This window comes from Hylobates moloch, unplaced genomic scaffold (genome assembly GCF_009828535.3).
Source record: "Hylobates moloch isolate HMO894 unplaced genomic scaffold, HMol_V3 SCAFFOLD_14, whole genome shotgun sequence".
In the NCBI taxonomy this organism is placed as follows: Eukaryota; Metazoa; Chordata; class Mammalia; order Primates; family Hylobatidae; genus Hylobates; species Hylobates moloch.
In genome coordinates, this window is record NW_026652289.1 from 86,121,694 (window position 1) to 86,139,094 (window position 17,401).

Genomic DNA, 17,401 nt, shown 5'->3' on the forward strand with positions numbered 1-17,401 from the left:
CTTGATTCAAATGATGTTAGTGAAAGTTTTAGAGGCAAATGCCTCTAAAATTCTCTGACTTATATGTCATAAACAATAAGCTTTCTCTCTTAAAATACAATTGCCTCTGTGTGGGGGTGAGGGTGGAGGAACGCTAAGCCCTGGTAGTCATTCAAAAATTCGATTACTTTGTTACTAATTACCTTCACTGAGGAAAATAACTTGGAGTTTTAGTATTAGCGACAAGGTAATTGAATTCTGAATTTTGGACACAGGACCATTTAGAAAAACAAAAGACCTGAGTGAAGACTGTCATTGGTAGGTCATGATCCCTGGCAGCATGACTGTACCAAATGTCCGGGAGGAGAGTGAGAAGCATATATTTGAAGGAAACGTAGAATTCTCACATCACAAAATTTTGTCTTGCCTTCAAAAATGGAAAAAACCCACTGTTTCCTCTTTCTGCTTCTTTCATCACATCATCCTGAGGTTCCAGAACTCATGCCAGATACTTAGTCCAGTTATTCTATAACTTAAATAAATGTTGTGGCCTAGTTTTGGAGATAAACTACGACTTAATACATTTTTCCTAAGCATTTTAAAAAGTTCAAATCAATCTATTAACAAATGAACTTTTGGTATATGATCTGCTTCTAATTAGCAATGATTAGACCTGTAAAATGTAGTTATTATTCCTGTCCCTTACCACAGTAAAAAATTGGTTCCACGATATCAAAATGTCTTAATGTCACATAAGAAAAAACCAAATAAAAACTCATACATTTAAATCTCCCACATGGTTTTCAGCCAACAATTCTCAATTGAAAATAAAACACCTTACCTTTAAAATCAATTCTAGCGCCTTTCTTGTTCATTTTTATCTCAGAGCAGGAGTTGTTGGGGGCACCTTTCGAGTTCTCAAGGTAAGCTGAGCTTGCTCCTTTCTTGGAGGGATGAGGATCACAGAGTTTTGCATTAATCTTATAAAGCTCGAGGGCTTTAATAGCTGCTGCATTATTATCCATACGAAGAAAAGTTGGACAGGAAGCACAAAACTCATTCGTGCAGGCTTCATTTCCACAGCCCTCAGTTAACTGGTGGTAGTAGCGTTCTATTAGATGCTTTGCAGCTGCTCGCTTCCTGTACCAAACATTCAAACAATAAGCACAGTGATTAGTACAGCTCTCATGTACAAAGCTCAACAGATCATCAAGGCAAAAGTTAGTCAAGCACGGAAGTGATTAACCTGTGTATGAAGATGAGAAGTAGAAAATGGAGATGCACTATTTACCCAGAACTCCTGACTAGTCAAACAGTTAATAAATATTTTCTAGGATATTATGATAAAGAATGTCAATGCTTACTGACTGCATTAACAGAGTATACATTCCTTTGGTTTAAAAGGGGGGAGGGGGGCTTGTCTGATGATATAGGTGCTTAAGTTGTTTAGTACAACAGCTGAAAAACCACAAAGTTTACAGCTAAGAGTTTTAGGATTCTATCATTTTAAAAATTAGCATTAGGAAAATGAGTCTATTTAAAGCATCAATCCGGTTTTCTTTTACATAATCACTATTTCATTTTTAACAGCTTGTAAACATTTGACTTATAGTTAACACAGAATATCTATCTGGAATAAAAACTATTTTTCCCAATTATCAACAACATGGGAGACTTAAAAATAAATTTGTAAGTGGAATATCCAAAGATAGTGTTACAATGAAAGAAAGTGGCTGCAGCCTGAGTGAGGCAGATCATGACTGTAATCAATCCCATAACTGTGGGAGGCTGAAGCAGGCTGACTACTTGAGCCCAGGAGGTCAACACCAGCCTGGGCAACATAATGAGGCTACTCTCTACAAAGTTTTTTTTAAAAAAATTAGCCAAGTGTGGTGGCATGCACCTGTAGTCCCAGCTACTTGGGAGGCTGAGGTGGGAGGATCACTTGGGCCTGAGAGTCAAGGCTGCCATAAGCTGAAATTGCACCACTGCACTCCAGTCTGGGCAACAGAGCTAGACTTTGTCTCAAAAACAAACAAACAAACAAACACCAAAAAGAAAAAGAAAAAGAGGCTCCAAAGTGTACAATCTTACATCTAAAACTTGTCACTAAACCTCCTCCTTAGTTCCACATCACAAGATGGAATATTTAAAGTTCCATCACGTGAAATCTTATATTCCTTTTACTCTGTCAACTTAAAGTACACAGATTAATGTCCTATTACGGCTGTTCCAGGAGAGCTACCAAAACTGAGGAAGGTATTATGTGACCATGTAAGAAGTTAGATGACATTATCTCTATATTCAACACTAAAGAGTCTATGCTTCTACTAACTGATGAAATTACCATAATTTCAGTAGAATAAACTACTGGATCCAAAGAAACATAAGTCATAGCCATTCCTTTTGGTCCCAAATTCACAAGTATGGAAATAACAACTACAAAGAATCAAAATTATAAGAAAAATAATTCAGCTAATTTTCAAAACATTCACAGAATTATCTTACTAACATGTAGGACTAAATGACCAATGGCAGAGAGTTTACATCTTGCTAATCATGAGAAACTCAACAACTAACAAGGCAGCAAGTAAGTGAAGAAACACACGAGATCCAATTTTGTCTCAACAGAAGGACTTTCACTCTCTATCCAGGTAGGTGACAAAAAGTGGTAATTCACACATTCAATTCATTCTGGTGCTTATTTTTCAAATGTTCCATGCAAATTTACCACTCACTGCATGCAAACAGAGAAAAAAGAAAACCCACAAAGCACACGTAAAAATTGCATAAACATGACTTAAAGACATTTTGCTATCTATGAAGCTATAAACAACCCCACCTGAAAATTAAAAACTGTTATCACAGATTTATCACTATGCAAAATATGAAAGTGAAAACATGTAAAAATAAAAGGGAAATGCAGAATCTAGAAAATTAAAAACATACATTGCTACTCTTCAGTAAAGAAAGGGAGATAATGTCATGTTCTCCCAAACTACAGTGACTTCCCTGGTGAAAATGTAAGTAGGTATTTCCTTTCTGAAGGAAAACAGTGAACATGTATCGAAAGTCTTAAAAACATGAATACCGTATGAATGAGATCCTACTTGTGGAAAATAATTTGACAATTTTACAAAAATGCATTGTTTCTATATCTGAAAAAAACATGTCTAATAAAAGATTACTTAAATGAACTGATTAATAGGCCACACAATAAAATAAAAACTATCAAGATTTGAATTCGACAAAGAACCGCCTAGTCTTCCTGATATATCACTAACTGACAAGAGTCAGTTACAAAGTAGCAGGTGTAGGATGAACCCATTGTTATTTCAAAGAATTAATAGCATTTTCTCTGGATGATGTGAGTAAATGAGTTTTAAAACTTCTTCCATCTTTTGATTTCTTATTTATTCTTTCCATAAAAAGGATGCTACTTGCATATTAAAAATTAATAACTATAAGGGGAAAACAATAGCAGTTTTAAAACTTCATATTCATGATTTGAATGGCCCCAAGATTTACTAAATTGTCTCTGATTGTTTAAAAAATTACAAAAGTCAAAATACCAAAATAGATATTTTTAATGTGAGCTTTTATACTAAAATAACCTCCCCAAAACTTGTCAGATACATAGTACTTCTTTATATACTACATAGGAGGAGAGTGATCAGCACAAACAGAACAAGACTGAAAAATCAGAAGACCTGCATTAAGTGTCATCCTTCTGTCCCTAAGCAGCTGTAGGATCCTAGGGAAACAATTGTCTGGGCCTCAGTTTTCCCAGCTTTATGAGTCCCTTCAGTTCTAATTTTAAAGTTATTTTATGTAATAGGGAGGTGAGCAAGAAACTAGTATTTGCTGGATGCCTGATAACACATTACACACACTGTGGGGCACTCTGACATGGGTTATCTCATTTGAATACCACGACACTGAGGATTATCTTCAGTCCACAGCCAAAGAGAGAAATAGAACTGGAGTCAAATCACGAAACCAAGATCTCAAAGAAAGTACAGAACCAAGAAAAGAATAGGAGTCCAGGAGTCTTTCAGCTTCAGAGTCTAAGTCATTTTGACTATATTGTTTTGCAGAAGGTGATTCATTTCAAAATAATTATTTTTTAACATGAGTAATACTGAAGAATTCTATGGAAAAAAAATCTCATAACTAATGTGCAACTGGGAAAAAAATCTGAAGAATCATAACGTGAACCTCACATTTATGCATATATCTGGTACCACAAAGGCAGACCAAGTTTCTTGAGGAAATGGAACCACTATATTCTGCAAAGTTAATTTATCTCTAATTTGTTGAGGACCTATGTGCTATGCATTTTATAGACATTCCCACTTTAGAGGGGAATAAACCTTAACAGTTAAGAGCTCCCATTCTGAGGCCAGATGCCCAAGTTCACATGATGGCTCTACCTCTTAATTAACTATGTGACCCTGAATGAGTTACTTGATCTTTCTGTATGTCAGTTTCCTCATAATTTAAATGGTAGTATCTACGAGCATTATCATGGTGAGAGTATTCTTCTTCTTGACATTACCAATTGTGAGAAAATTAAATGTGTTAATATAGATAAAGTGCTTAGAACATTGCCTGGCACATACTAAGCACTATGAAAGTGTTAGCTACTACTATTACTGTTGTAATTGTTATTATCACCCTCACAAGTGTATGAGTTAGCACTATAAACCTTCATTCTGCTGATGCTCAGAGAAATTACATAAATAAGTCATACATCTAATAAGAGATTTGAACTGAGCTACTAAATTTGAGCTTTTAATAACTATTAAGAGGAGGATCTGAAAGTAGCCCCCTGTATTTGATCTGCCTTTCTGTGCCAAGTTAACAAGTAACAGCTACACTGATGAGACAGGACTAAAGGAAGCCATGCCAGAACCTCCATGTTAATGGTGGAATCAACTATATTAAGCATACTTCTTTTTTCCTCACTCCAATGACACCTTAATTTATCTGACCTCATCTGTATCACTATCTAATTTAGGGTATATAAAAGGCATACACAATTTAAAGCACATAAAAGGGCCTCTACGTTGGAAAAGTATACACTAATAATGACTTTTTGGTATAGTTCCTGCGCAAGGTTAATCCTTATACCATATGGGTCACCAAATCATAGCTCATGAGTCAAATTGAGTCCACCACCTGTTTTTATATGTCTCTCAAGCTTAGAATATTTTACATTTTTAAATGGCTGGAAAAAGTTTGAAGAAGAATAATATTTTGTGATGTGAAAATTATAAGAAATTCAAGTTTCAGTGTCCATCGAGTGAACTGGAACATACCCAAGTTCATTAATTTATCAATATACTATATATGATATGCTTTGGCTCTGTGTTCCCACCCAAATCTCATCTTGAATTGTACTCCCATAATTCTCATGTGTTGTAGGAGTGACCCAGTGGGAGATAATTTGAATCATGGGGGCAGTTTCCCACATGCTGTTCTTGTGGTAGTAAGTCTCATGAGATCTGATAGTTTTATCAGGGGCTTCCGCTTTTGCATCCTTCTCATTTTCTCTTGTCATTGCCATGCAAGAAGTGCCTTTCACCTTTTGCCATGATTCTGAAGCCTTCCCAGCCATGTGGAACTGTAAGTCCTATTAAACCTCTTTTTTTCCCCAGTCTCAGGTATGTCTTTATCAGCAGCATGAAAAAGGACTAACACAATATACTATATAGTTTATGGCTGTTTTTCATACTACAATGGCAGAGTTGAGTACTTTAGGCCTGCAAAACCTAAAACATACCACCTGCCTTTTATAGAAAATGTTTGCCAACCCTTAATTTAAGATCTATTATTTATCTCTGCCCTCCAGTGACCCTGCCATCTAATTATTTGGCATCTTAACTCTCTTTACCCTGAGCAAATACGTAAAATAAAAGGTATACCTTTCCCCAAGTACTATTAAAGAAAAGGAGAGGAGAGGGAAAAAGGGAAAAAGAAAGTGAGGAAAGGGAGAGGATGCAAAAGAAAAAGAAGGAAAGAAGGGAATTTCCCTGATGACATCCCTTAGCAATACCTTATCAGCTGTTCATAATCAAAATTCCTAGAAGAGGAACAATAGCTTACTTGCTATAATTTCTTCACATTCCATTGACTTTTCTTATTTCTCAAGAAACAAAGTATGTTATAACGTGTTGATTTTTAAAATAAAACAAACTTTTCTTATTTAGTCAGCAATGAAGGTCAAGTGAGACCCTCTAGTAAAAGTCCTCTAAAGTTAGACATGTGAAAATACTTATCCATTTAAAACAGACAATACTTTCCAATTATTTATTTCTATGATTGAATTAACGGGACAGTGCTACAAACAGAAGTCCTATGGAATAAGTCATACTTGGAAGATCACAGTTTACTCTAGACAACTTGACAGCAATCAGTTTAAAAATGGTTTCACCTAGAGGGATGTGTACTAATGTTAGCAATTAACTTTGAAAGGCATAAAAATTAAGATGGATCGATGGATACAAGGATGGTTATATAAAGCAATGTAAGTATTAATGGCAGAATCTAGGTGGCAGGCATATGTGTGTCAGCTGTAAAATTTGTGTTCGATGTTTTTTTAGTTCCCACATATCAGTGAGAACATGTGATATTTGTCTTTCCGTGTCTGGCTTAGTTCACTAAAAAAATGAATTTACATGACAACTGGAATATAAGCAATGAATACAAGCACTAAGAAGATGAAGCCATAGAAACAGCTGCCAGAAGGTGAAGATGTGACAGTGAACACCGAACAAGTAAGATTAGAATTACAATTAGAATCAGAAATGACAAAAGAGAAACATGAACTGTGAGATGCAATATAAAAACTAATGGTGAATAAAGCAAAGAATAAAAAATAAAAAGGGAAAGATTAAAAGGAAAATGTGACTATAAGTCGAGTGACCTTTATATTATACAGAAGGTAAAGCAGAATGAACATGTGAGGAATCTAAAAAACAGATATAAAATAGAAACAACTCAAGGCTTATATAATTAGCCTATAAAGCTAAGAACCACTGCTTAGTAATTTCTCGTAAGTGGGGTCTCTTTGTTCTTTCTGAGATGTTGCAAAACTCCATTCCATCTCAAAGTTATTTTTAATGTTAAAATTTGTAAGAGTGAGCAACGGTATCCTAAATAGTTCTAGGCCTTGTAGAAATAGATTGTAAGACACATCTGTGACACAGCTATATTCAGTATGATGTAGGGTCTGTTACAATGGGATGAAGTGAATTTAGATTATTTCAAGACTAAACCTACAATTGTGAACTCATTAGTACCACGAACCGAACAAAAACCTATTAAATACAGAACAAGACGATTTTCATGAAAAAATAAATACGAACAAATCAGTATTTTCAATTGTTTGAAATACAGGTTAACCTTCAATTACTGTTTTATGGCCGGGCGCGGTGGCTCATGCCACACCTGTAACCCCAGCACTTTGGGAGGCCGAGGCGGGCAGATCACGAGGTCAGGAGATCGAGACCATCCTGGCTAACACGGTGAAACCCCGTCCCTACTAAAAATACAAAAAAAAAATTAGCTGGGCACCGTGGTGGGTGCCTATAGTCCCAGCTACTTGAGAGGCTGAGGCAGGAGAATGGCGTGAACCCGGGAGGCAGAGCTTGCAGTGAGCCGAGATAGCGCCACTGCACTCTGGCCTGGGCGAAAGAGCGAGATTCTGTCTCAAAAAAGAAAAGAAAAGAAAAGAACTGTTTTTTTCATTTTTATAGTCTCAATGTCCAGAATAAATGATATATGATAAAAACAAAGTAAAATTGTAGAACTAAATATTTACATAATTCATCTGTAAAATGAAAATCTGTTTAAAAGTGTCGTATTTCACAGTTAGAAACGAAGAAAAACCTTAAATCAACAAATTAACTTTACATCTTACGGAACTAGGAAATGAAGAACAAATTAGACTCAAACTTACAAAAACAAAAAAGGAAATAAAGCTAAAATAAACAAAACAGAGAAAAACAGAAAATTTTTGCAATAGAAAAAAAATCAACAAAATTAGGAGTAGCTGTTTTATTGAAATGATCAACAAAATTGGCAAATTCTTAGACTAACAAATGAAGAGAATAGACACAAACAGCAAAAACTGGAAATTAGAAAGGCAATACAACAACTGCTGCCACAGAAATAAATAGGACTGTAAAAGACTAATATGAACAACTATGCCCCAACAAATTTGATAACCTTTGAGAACGGACAGACACATCAAACCCACCAAGACTGAGTCAAAAATACATACAACTTCTGAATGGATCTATAACTATTAGAGATTGAATTAGTAACTGTCCAACAACACCAGGGATTCACTGAAAACTCTACCAAACATTTAAAAACTAACAACCCTTCTCAAACTCTTTGAAAAAACTAGAGGACAGAACACTTTCAAAATCATTTTATGAGGTAAGCACTACTTAGATATCGAAATCAGACAAATTTAGAAGAAAAAAGAATCCCTAATAAATACTGATGCAAAAAAATCAACAAAATACCAAGAAACAGAATTCAACAATGCATGAAAAAGATTATATTTCATAAATCCTCAATTGGAATTTATTCATAAAATCCAAGGATGGTTCAACATACAAAAAAATCACTTTAATACACTGCATTCTTAGGACAAAAACCAATAATCTCAACTGACTCAGAAGAAGCATTTGACAAAAATCAACATCCTTTTAGGATTTAAAAAAAGGCCGGACACGGTGGCTCACGCCTGTAATCCCAGCACTTTAGGAGGGCAAGGTGGGTAGATCACCTGAGGTCAGGAGTGTGAGACCAGCCTGGCCAACACAGTGAAACCCTGTCTCTACTAAAAATACAAAAACTAGCCAGGCATGGTGGTGGGCGCCTGTAATTTCAGCTACTCGGGAGGCTGAGGCAGGACAATCACTTGAACCTGGGAGGCGGAGCTGGCAGTGAGCTGAGATAGTGTCATTGCACTCCAGCCTGGATAACAAGAGCAAGATTCTGTCTCAAAAAAACAAAAACAAAAACACTCAATTCGCTAGAAAGATATGGAAATTACTTCAACATAATGAAGGCCATATATAGAAAGACCACAGCTAACGTTATTAAATGATGAAAAACTGAAAGTTTTCCCTCTAAGATCACAAATGGAACAAGAATACACACATTCACCACTTCTATTCAACATACTATTAGACGTCCTGCCAGAGTCAGCAACTGGGCAAGAAAAAGAAATGAAAGGTATTAAATGAGAAAAGTAAGAAGTAAAATTACTTCTGTTAGCAAATGACATGATCTTATATGTTGAAAACTCTAGCCTACCAAAAAGAAAAAAAACCGTCAGAATAAAGGAATTCAGTAAAGTTACAGGATATAAAAACCAACATTAAGAGTTGCATTTCTAAATACTAAAAATGAAGAATCCAAAGAGGAAATTAATTTTTTAAAACCATTTCAAATGAAATCAAAGAGTAAAAAATACTTAGGGAATATTTTCACCAAGCAAATGAAAGACACGTACATCGAAAATTAAACAACACAGGCCAGGCGCGGTGGCTCACGCCTGTAATCCCAGCAGTTTGGGAGGCCAAGGTGGGCAGATCATGAGGTCAAGAGATCGAGACCATCCTGGCCAACATGGTGAAACCCTGTCTCTACTAAAAATACAAAATAAATTAGCCGGGCTTGGTGGCGCGTGCCTGTAATCCCAGCTACTTGGGAGGCTGAGGCAGGAGTATCACTTGAATCCAGGAGGCAGAGGTGCAGTGAGCCAAGATCGTGCCACTCCACTCCAGCCTAGTGACAGAGTGAGACTCTGTCTCAAAAAAAAAAAAAAAAAAAAGAAAAGAAAATTATACAACAATGCTGAAAGAAATTGAAGACAATACGAATAAATGGAAAGACATCCAAGTTTATAAATTGGAAGATTTAGTATTGTTAAGATGGCAATACTACCCAAACAATCTGCAAATTCAAAGCAATCCCTATCAAAATCCCAAAGGCATTTTCTACAGAAATAGAAAAAAAAAATCTTAAAATTAATACAGAATCTTGAAGGACCCTGAATAGCCATAACAATCTGGACAAAAAACAAAGCTAGAGGCCTCACATTCCCTGATTTCTAAAGATATTGCAAAGCTACAGTAATCAAAACACTATGGTGTTGGCATAAAGACAGATATACAGACCAACTGAGCAGAAGAGAGAACACAGAAATAGGGAAAAGAGCTTCTTCAACAAACTGTACTGGGAAATCTGGAATCTGACATGCAAAAGAATGAAGTTAGAGCCTTATCTCACACCATATACAAAAATGAGCTCTAGCTGGATTACAGACCTAAACTTAAAACATCAATTATAAAACTACTACAAGAAAACACGGAGAAAAAGCTTCAGGACATTGGACTTGGCAATGATTTCTTGAATAGATCACCAAAAGCACAAGCAACCAAAGCAAAAACAGACAAACTGGGGATACATAAACTCAAAAATTTCTGCAAAGCAAACAGTAAACAGAGTAAAATGGCAACCTACAAAACAGGAGAAAATATTTCCATACCATGTATCTGTTATTTGGTTAATATCCAGAATATATAAATAACTCCTACAATTCAACAACAAAAAATCTAGTTAAAAAGTGGACAAAGGACTTGAACAGTCATTTTCCCAAAGAATATATACAAATGGCCAATAAGCCCATGAAAAGATTCTCACCATCACTGATCAGTAGGGAAATGTCAATCAAAACTGCAGTGATACATCATCTGAAACCATTAGGATGGCCACCATCAAAAAAACAGAAAATAAGTGTTAGTGAAGATATGGAGAAACTGGAACCCTTATGCACCACTGGTGAAAATGTAAAATGGTGCCAGGCACTATGGAAAACAACATGAAGGTCCCTCAAAAAATCTGAAATAGAATTACCTCCAGTTCCACATATAAAGAGCTTGGAAGTCACCACTCCATCCTAACAACAAGTAAAAAATGACAAACTTTAAACAAATCTGAGATAGGATAAGTGAGGTCACAGGGCAAATGACTGCCTGTGAGAGCAAAGGACAGGTGAACACATAGCATCACCATTTATCTGAGATGAAAAATACAGGCAGAAACCTCCACGGGGTAGGAAAACCTGAAGTGTAATGGACAAATTGATGAAGGCTCAGTGTGGACAACTCTGAAAACTAAAAACTCCAGAGTTACCCAATTATAGGGGGAGCCCTACAATTTTCTAAAGTTTTACATCCAGGCAATTGACCAGCTTCTCACAGTAAATATAGGAGAAAAATCCTCAACCCTCAGCAGGGGAGGCAAAGAGAAACGATTTTCAAGTACACCAGACTATTCTGGTCTTAACAAGGTTTGTCCTCAGGAGAAACTAGTTAACCAGAGCCTAACCTGCTGGGGTTGTAGCAAAGCCAAAATGATGTGGGGGAAGAGAAATAACCAACTCCAGGCCATTATAGCTATCTTGTTCTAACTAACGGAATGAGGGAGGGGTGGGACTGAGAAACACTTGTGAAGTTCACAGTCCAGAGGCATAAGCTCACTAAGACTGACCTAATCATAAGCATACAGAACTCTTCTCCTCTCCCTACACCTTACAACCACATTACTAAAGGCTCATTTACAACAGTTCCTTTTACCTAGTACATCATGTCCAAGCTATCAAGAAAAAAATTACAGGGCATAATAAAAGGTAAAAAACAAGCACCAGGACCAGATACAGCAGGGATTTGGAATTATCAAACTTAGAATCTAAAACAACTATGATTAATATGCTAAGAGCCCTAACGAACTGAGTAAACATGTTAAAAAAAGAAAAAGGAGAGACGAAAATCCTAAGAAAGAACCAAAAGGAAGTGCTAGAGATAAAACAAAACAAAAACAAAAAAACAGAACACTGTAAGAGAAATGAAGAATGCCTTTGATGGGCTTATTAGTAGGCTGGGCATGGATGAAGAATCTCTGAGCTTGAAAATATGCCAAAAAACTACATCTGGGCATAAAACGTTGTAATTACAGAAATTCAAGGATAAGAAAAAAATCCGAAGTAAGCCAGAGAGAAAAAATCACCGTACCCGTAGAGGAAAAAAAAGAAAAAATACATGTGACTTCCTATGAGAAAAAGAGTGGAGTGAAATATTCATAGTGTTGACAGAAAAAAACCCATAAACCTAGCACTCTACCTTGTGAGATTATTATTCAAAAGTTAAAACGAAACACTTTCTCAGACAAAAATTAAGGAAATTTGTTGTCAGTACACCTGCCTTGCAAGAAATGTTGGGAAGTTCAGAAACTGAAATCTACATATATAGAGCATCAAAAGAAGGAAACACTGAAAGTAAAATAAAACCTTTTATTTTTCTTATACTTAATTGATCTAACAAATAAGAATTTGTTCAAAATAATGTCAACAATTGTGCTTATGCATACAGATGCTCCTAAACTTACTTATTGGGTTGTGGCCCCATAATACCATCATAAATTGAAAATATCATGAAAACACAACTTATCCAAATTTGTGGGATACAGTGAAAGCAGCATTTAGAAAGAAACATACAACACTGATGCATTTATTAGAAAAGAATTATCTAGGCCGGGCGCTGTGGCTCACGCCTGTAATCCCAGCACTTTGGAAGGCTGAGGCGGGCGGATCACAAGGTCAGGAGATCTAGTCCATCCTGGCTCACACAGTGAAACCCCATCTCCATTAAAAATACAAAAAAATTAGCCGCACGTGGTGGCGGGCACCTGTAGTCCTAGCTACTTGGGAGGCTGAGGCAGGAGAATGGCGTGAACCCGGGAGGTGGAGCTTGCAGTGAGCCGAGATCGTGCCACTGCACTCCAGCCTGGGCGACAAAGCAAGACTCCATCTCAAAAAAAAAAAAAAAAAAATAAGAAAAGAAAAGAATGATCTAAAAATCAATTATCTGAGCTACCACCTTATGAAACTAGAAAAAGCAAACTAAATCCAAATAGAAGTAATAAAAATTAGAGCAGAAATCAATGAAATTGAAAGCAAGATATCAATAGAGAAAAATCAAAGAAATCAAAAACTAGTTCTCTGAAAAGATCAATAAAATCAATAAGCCTCTAGCCAGGCTAAGAAAAAGAGACAAAGGACAAAATAACTAATATCAGAATGAAAAGAGTGGACATCGTTACAGATCTCATGGACATTAAAAGGATAATCAAGGGATATTATGAACAACTTTATGGCCACAAATTTGGTAACCTAGATGAAATGAATCAATTCCTTAAAAGACACAATCTGTTAGAACTCTAAGAAGAAATAATCTTGATTAAAAAGCATATATTAAAGAAATTAAATCCATAATTAATAATGTTCTAAAAGAGAAGGCATCAGGCCCAGATGGATTCTCTGATGAATTCTACTAAACATTTAAGGAAGAAACCACACCAGTTCTCTACAATCTCTTTCAGAAGACAGAAGCAAAGGAGATGCTCCTATCTCACTGTATGAAGTCAGCATTACTCTAATACCCAAACCAGACAAAGACATTATCTGAAAAGAAAACTACAGACCAATATTTGTCATGAACAAAGATGCAAAAATCGTAAACAAAGTATTAGCAAACTAAAAACAACAATGTATAAAAAGAAGTATACACCAGCACAAAGTAGGATTTATCCCAGGTATGCAAGACTGGTTCAATATTGGAAAATCAATTAATGCAATTCACCATATCAACATATCAACAGACTAAAGAAGAAAAACCACATGACCATACCATAGATGGAGAGAAGTATATGACAAAATTTAACACTCACTCATGATAGAACTAGTAAACTAGGAATAGAGGGAACACCTACAACTTGATAAAGAACGTTTACAAAAAACATACAGCTAACATCATCCTTAATGATGAGAAACTAGAAACTTTCTTACTAAGATCAGGAACAAGACAAGAATATCCCCCACCTCACCACTCCATACTGGAAGTCCTAGCTAAGACAAGAGAAGGAAATAAAGGGTATACTAACTGGGAACAAAAAAAATAAAACTGCCTTTGTTTGCAGATGAAATGACTGTATGTGTAGAATAGATACAGGAATTTGAAAAAAAGAAAAAGAAAAACAACAAAAACCTCCTAGAACTAATAAGTGATTATAGCAAAGCTGCAGGATACATGGCTCATATAAAAAAAGTTAATAGCTTTCCTGTAAGCCAGCAACGCATAAGTTGAATTTGAAATTAAAAACACAATACCATTTTATATTAGCATGTCCCAAAATGAAATATTTAAGTACAGGTCTAACAAAATTAGTACAAGATCTATGAGAAAAAATTTTTTTAGAACTCTGATGAAAGATATCAAATAACTAAATAATGAAGAGCTATTCCATGACCCATAAGAGACAACTCAATATTGACAGAAAAAGTCAGATGGACACTACTCACTTTGAGATTTACCGTAAAGCTACAGTAGTCAAGATGGTGTGGTATTGACAAAAGAACTGACAAAACAGATCAGTGAAACAGAATAGAGAGCCCAGAAATGGACCCACATAGTCAAAGGAGCAATGGCAGTATTTGACAAAGAGGCAAAGGCAATACAGTGAAGAAAATAGTCTTTTTCAATAAACAGTGGTAATAACTGAACATCCACATGCAAAAAAAAAAAAAAAAAAGAGTCTAGACACAGGTCTTACACCCTTCACAAAAATAAACTCAAAATAAACCAGAGAATTAAAAGTAAAACTCAAAACTATAAAACTCCTAGAGGATAACACAGGAAAAAATCTAGATCTTGGGTTTGGTGATGACTTTTTAGATACGGCACCAAAGGTACCAACCATGAAGAAAAGAACTGATAAGCCAGACTTCATTAAAACTGTCTACTTGTTTCTTAAAAATTGTTGTGTCTTTTGCAAAAGACAATGTCAAGAGTATGAAAAGACAAGCCACAGATAGGGAGGAAATATTTGCGTAAGACACATCTGATAAAGAACTATTAACTAAAATGTGTAAGGAGGCTGGGCGTCACGGCTCACATCCCAGCACTTTGGGAGGCCAAGGTGGGTGGATCACCTGAGGTCAGGAGGTCCAGACCAGCCTGGCTAACATAGTGAAACCCCATCTCTACTAAAAATACAAAAATTAGCCAGGTGTGGTGGCGCACTTGTATAATCCCAGCTACTTGGGAGGCTGACGCAGGAGAATCACTTGAACCCAGGTGGCAGAGGTTGCAGGGAGCCGAGACTGCGCCACTGCACTGCAGCCTGGGTGACAGAGCGAGGCTCTGTCTCGATAGATTAGATCGCTCTGTCTCGATAGATTAGATAGATAGATAGATAGATAGATAGATAGATAGATAGACAGACAGACAGACAGACAGACAGACAGATTAGATAGACAGACAGACAGACAGTGTAAGGAACTCTTAAAATTCCACAAGAAAACAAACAACCCAATTAAAAAATGGGCCAACAACCTTAACAGACACCTCACCAAAGATATACAGATGGCAATTCAGCATACGAAAAGATGTCCCACACATCATACGGCATCAGAGAAACACAAATTAAAATTGTAAGATACCTCTACACACCTATCAGAGTGGCCAAAATTCAGAACACTGATAACACCAAATACTGGTGAAGATGTAGAGCAATAGAAACACTCACTCATTGCTGGTGAAAAATGTAAAAGGATAGAGTCACATTAGAAGACAGTTTGGATGTTTCCTACAAAACTAAACACTTTTACCATAAGATCCAGCAGTTGCACTCCCTGGTATTTACACAAAGTCGCCGAAAACCTAAGTCCACACAAAAACCTGCACACAGATATCTACAGCAGTTTTATTCATAATTAGCAAAATGTGGAAGCAACCACAATGTCCTTCATTAGGTAAGTATTCATTCACAAACTGTGATATGTCCAGAAAATGGAAAAAGAGAGGTACTAACAACCTATGAAAAGACATGGAAGAAACTTTAATGCATATTAGTAAGTAAAAATAGTCAAGCTGAAAAGGCTATATACTGTATGATTACAAGTATATAATATGCTGGAAAAGGCAAAGCTACAGACACAGTAAAAGGATCGGTGATTGCCAAGGAGTGGGAGGGAAGGAAAGATAAACAGGCAGAACACAGAGGATTTGGGGGCAGTGAAAAAATTCTGTATGATACTGTAATGGTAGATACACGTCACTGTACTTTGTTCGAAGCCACAGAACGTACAGCACTAAGAATGATCCCTAATATAAACTACGGACTTTGGGTAATTATGATGTATCAATATAGGTTCATCGGAAAGTCATGTACCACTCTGGTGGGAGATGCACACTGGCTATGAGAGAATCTATGCATGTGTGTGGAAGGAGGTACAGGGGAAATCTCTGTACCTTCCTCTCAATTCTGTGAACCTAGAACTCCCGTAAAAAAAAAAAAAATCTAAAAAAAAAAAGTAGAATACATATGATCCAGTAATCCTACACCTGGGTATACTTCCAAATGTATTAAAAACAGTTCTCAAAAAAATATTTGTACACCCATATTTATTTTAACATTACAATATTCAAGAAGTGGAAGGAACCTAAACATCCATCAACAAATGGTTAAAGAAAATGTGGTATACATATATAACAAAAGGTTATTCAGCCTAAAAGAAAAGAAAGAAATCCTGTAATATGCTACAACACAAATGAACCTTGAGGACATTATGCTATGTGAAATAGGCCAGTCAACAAAAGACAAATAATGATTTCACTGACATGAACTAGCCAAAATAGTCAAATTTTAGAGGCAAAAAGTAGAATGGCATTTGCCAAGGAATAGGAAGAAGGGGGAAAAGAAGAGTTGTTCAATGAATGTAGAGTTTCTGTTTTACAAGATGAAAAAGTTCTAGAGATCTGCTGCACAACAATGTGCACAGTTACCAGAATTGTACTATACACTTCAAATCATTAATATCGTAAAATTTGTTGTTTTTGACAATTTTTAAAACTCTACCCCATTTTTTTCTTTACCTCTTATATAAACTGATAAAAACCTGTTTTATCCTAATGAATTATTATATGACTACTGCTCCCCAGAGAAAAAAGTACATGTGAAATAATACTACTTATCCATCTTCCGGGTCTGAGCAGTACATGTCAGGAACAAGAGGGAACTGTAGCTGGAAGATAGTAGAAGAGCCATAGGACAAGTCTCTAAGAGAAGGAAGAAAAGGCGCAATGAAAGAAAACAAGTTTAAGATAGTAGAAAGGCATTTAAAGACTGTAACCTGAGATAAGGTGTTTTCACTAAAGGCTTTGGGGTAAAACAGTTTGAGTTGGCACGCCTGTAGACATGGGAAGCAGCAGTGATGCAGAAGTGAACATTACTGTAGATAAAACAGATGGGAATTTTGAGTTGCTAGGGACTGGGGGTT

General features: G+C 36.1%; 1 protein-coding gene and 1 long non-coding RNA gene across 19 annotated transcripts in view; one reads left to right on the forward strand and one right to left on the reverse strand.

The window, feature by feature from the left end:
• LOC131380643 (uncharacterized) overlaps positions 1 to 17,401 on the forward strand; it is a 139,108-nt gene that overhangs the window by 94,213 nt on the left and 27,494 nt on the right. Inside the window, exons 11-12 of one of the 9 annotated variants that reach the window (XR_009209897.1) lie at positions 2,498 to 2,633; positions 6,638 to 6,758. The exons of 7 other annotated variants lie outside the window; for them this stretch is intronic. This is a non-coding gene — a long non-coding RNA (uncharacterized LOC131380643). The remainder of the gene's footprint in view (positions 1 to 2,497; positions 2,634 to 6,637; positions 6,759 to 17,401) is intronic. One more of the 9 variants, XR_009209896.1, reaches the window with a different exon arrangement.
• Positions 1 to 17,401, reverse strand: part of UBE3A (ubiquitin protein ligase E3A) — a 101,600-nt gene that overhangs the window by 36,958 nt on the left and 47,241 nt on the right. For all 10 annotated transcript variants that reach the window (XM_032175114.2, XM_058428071.1, XM_058428070.1 and 7 more), the window contains one exon: positions 821 to 1,119. In XM_032175114.2, the coding sequence (XP_032031005.1) occupies positions 821 to 1,119 (299 nt within the window). The remainder of the gene's footprint in view (positions 1 to 820; positions 1,120 to 17,401) is intronic.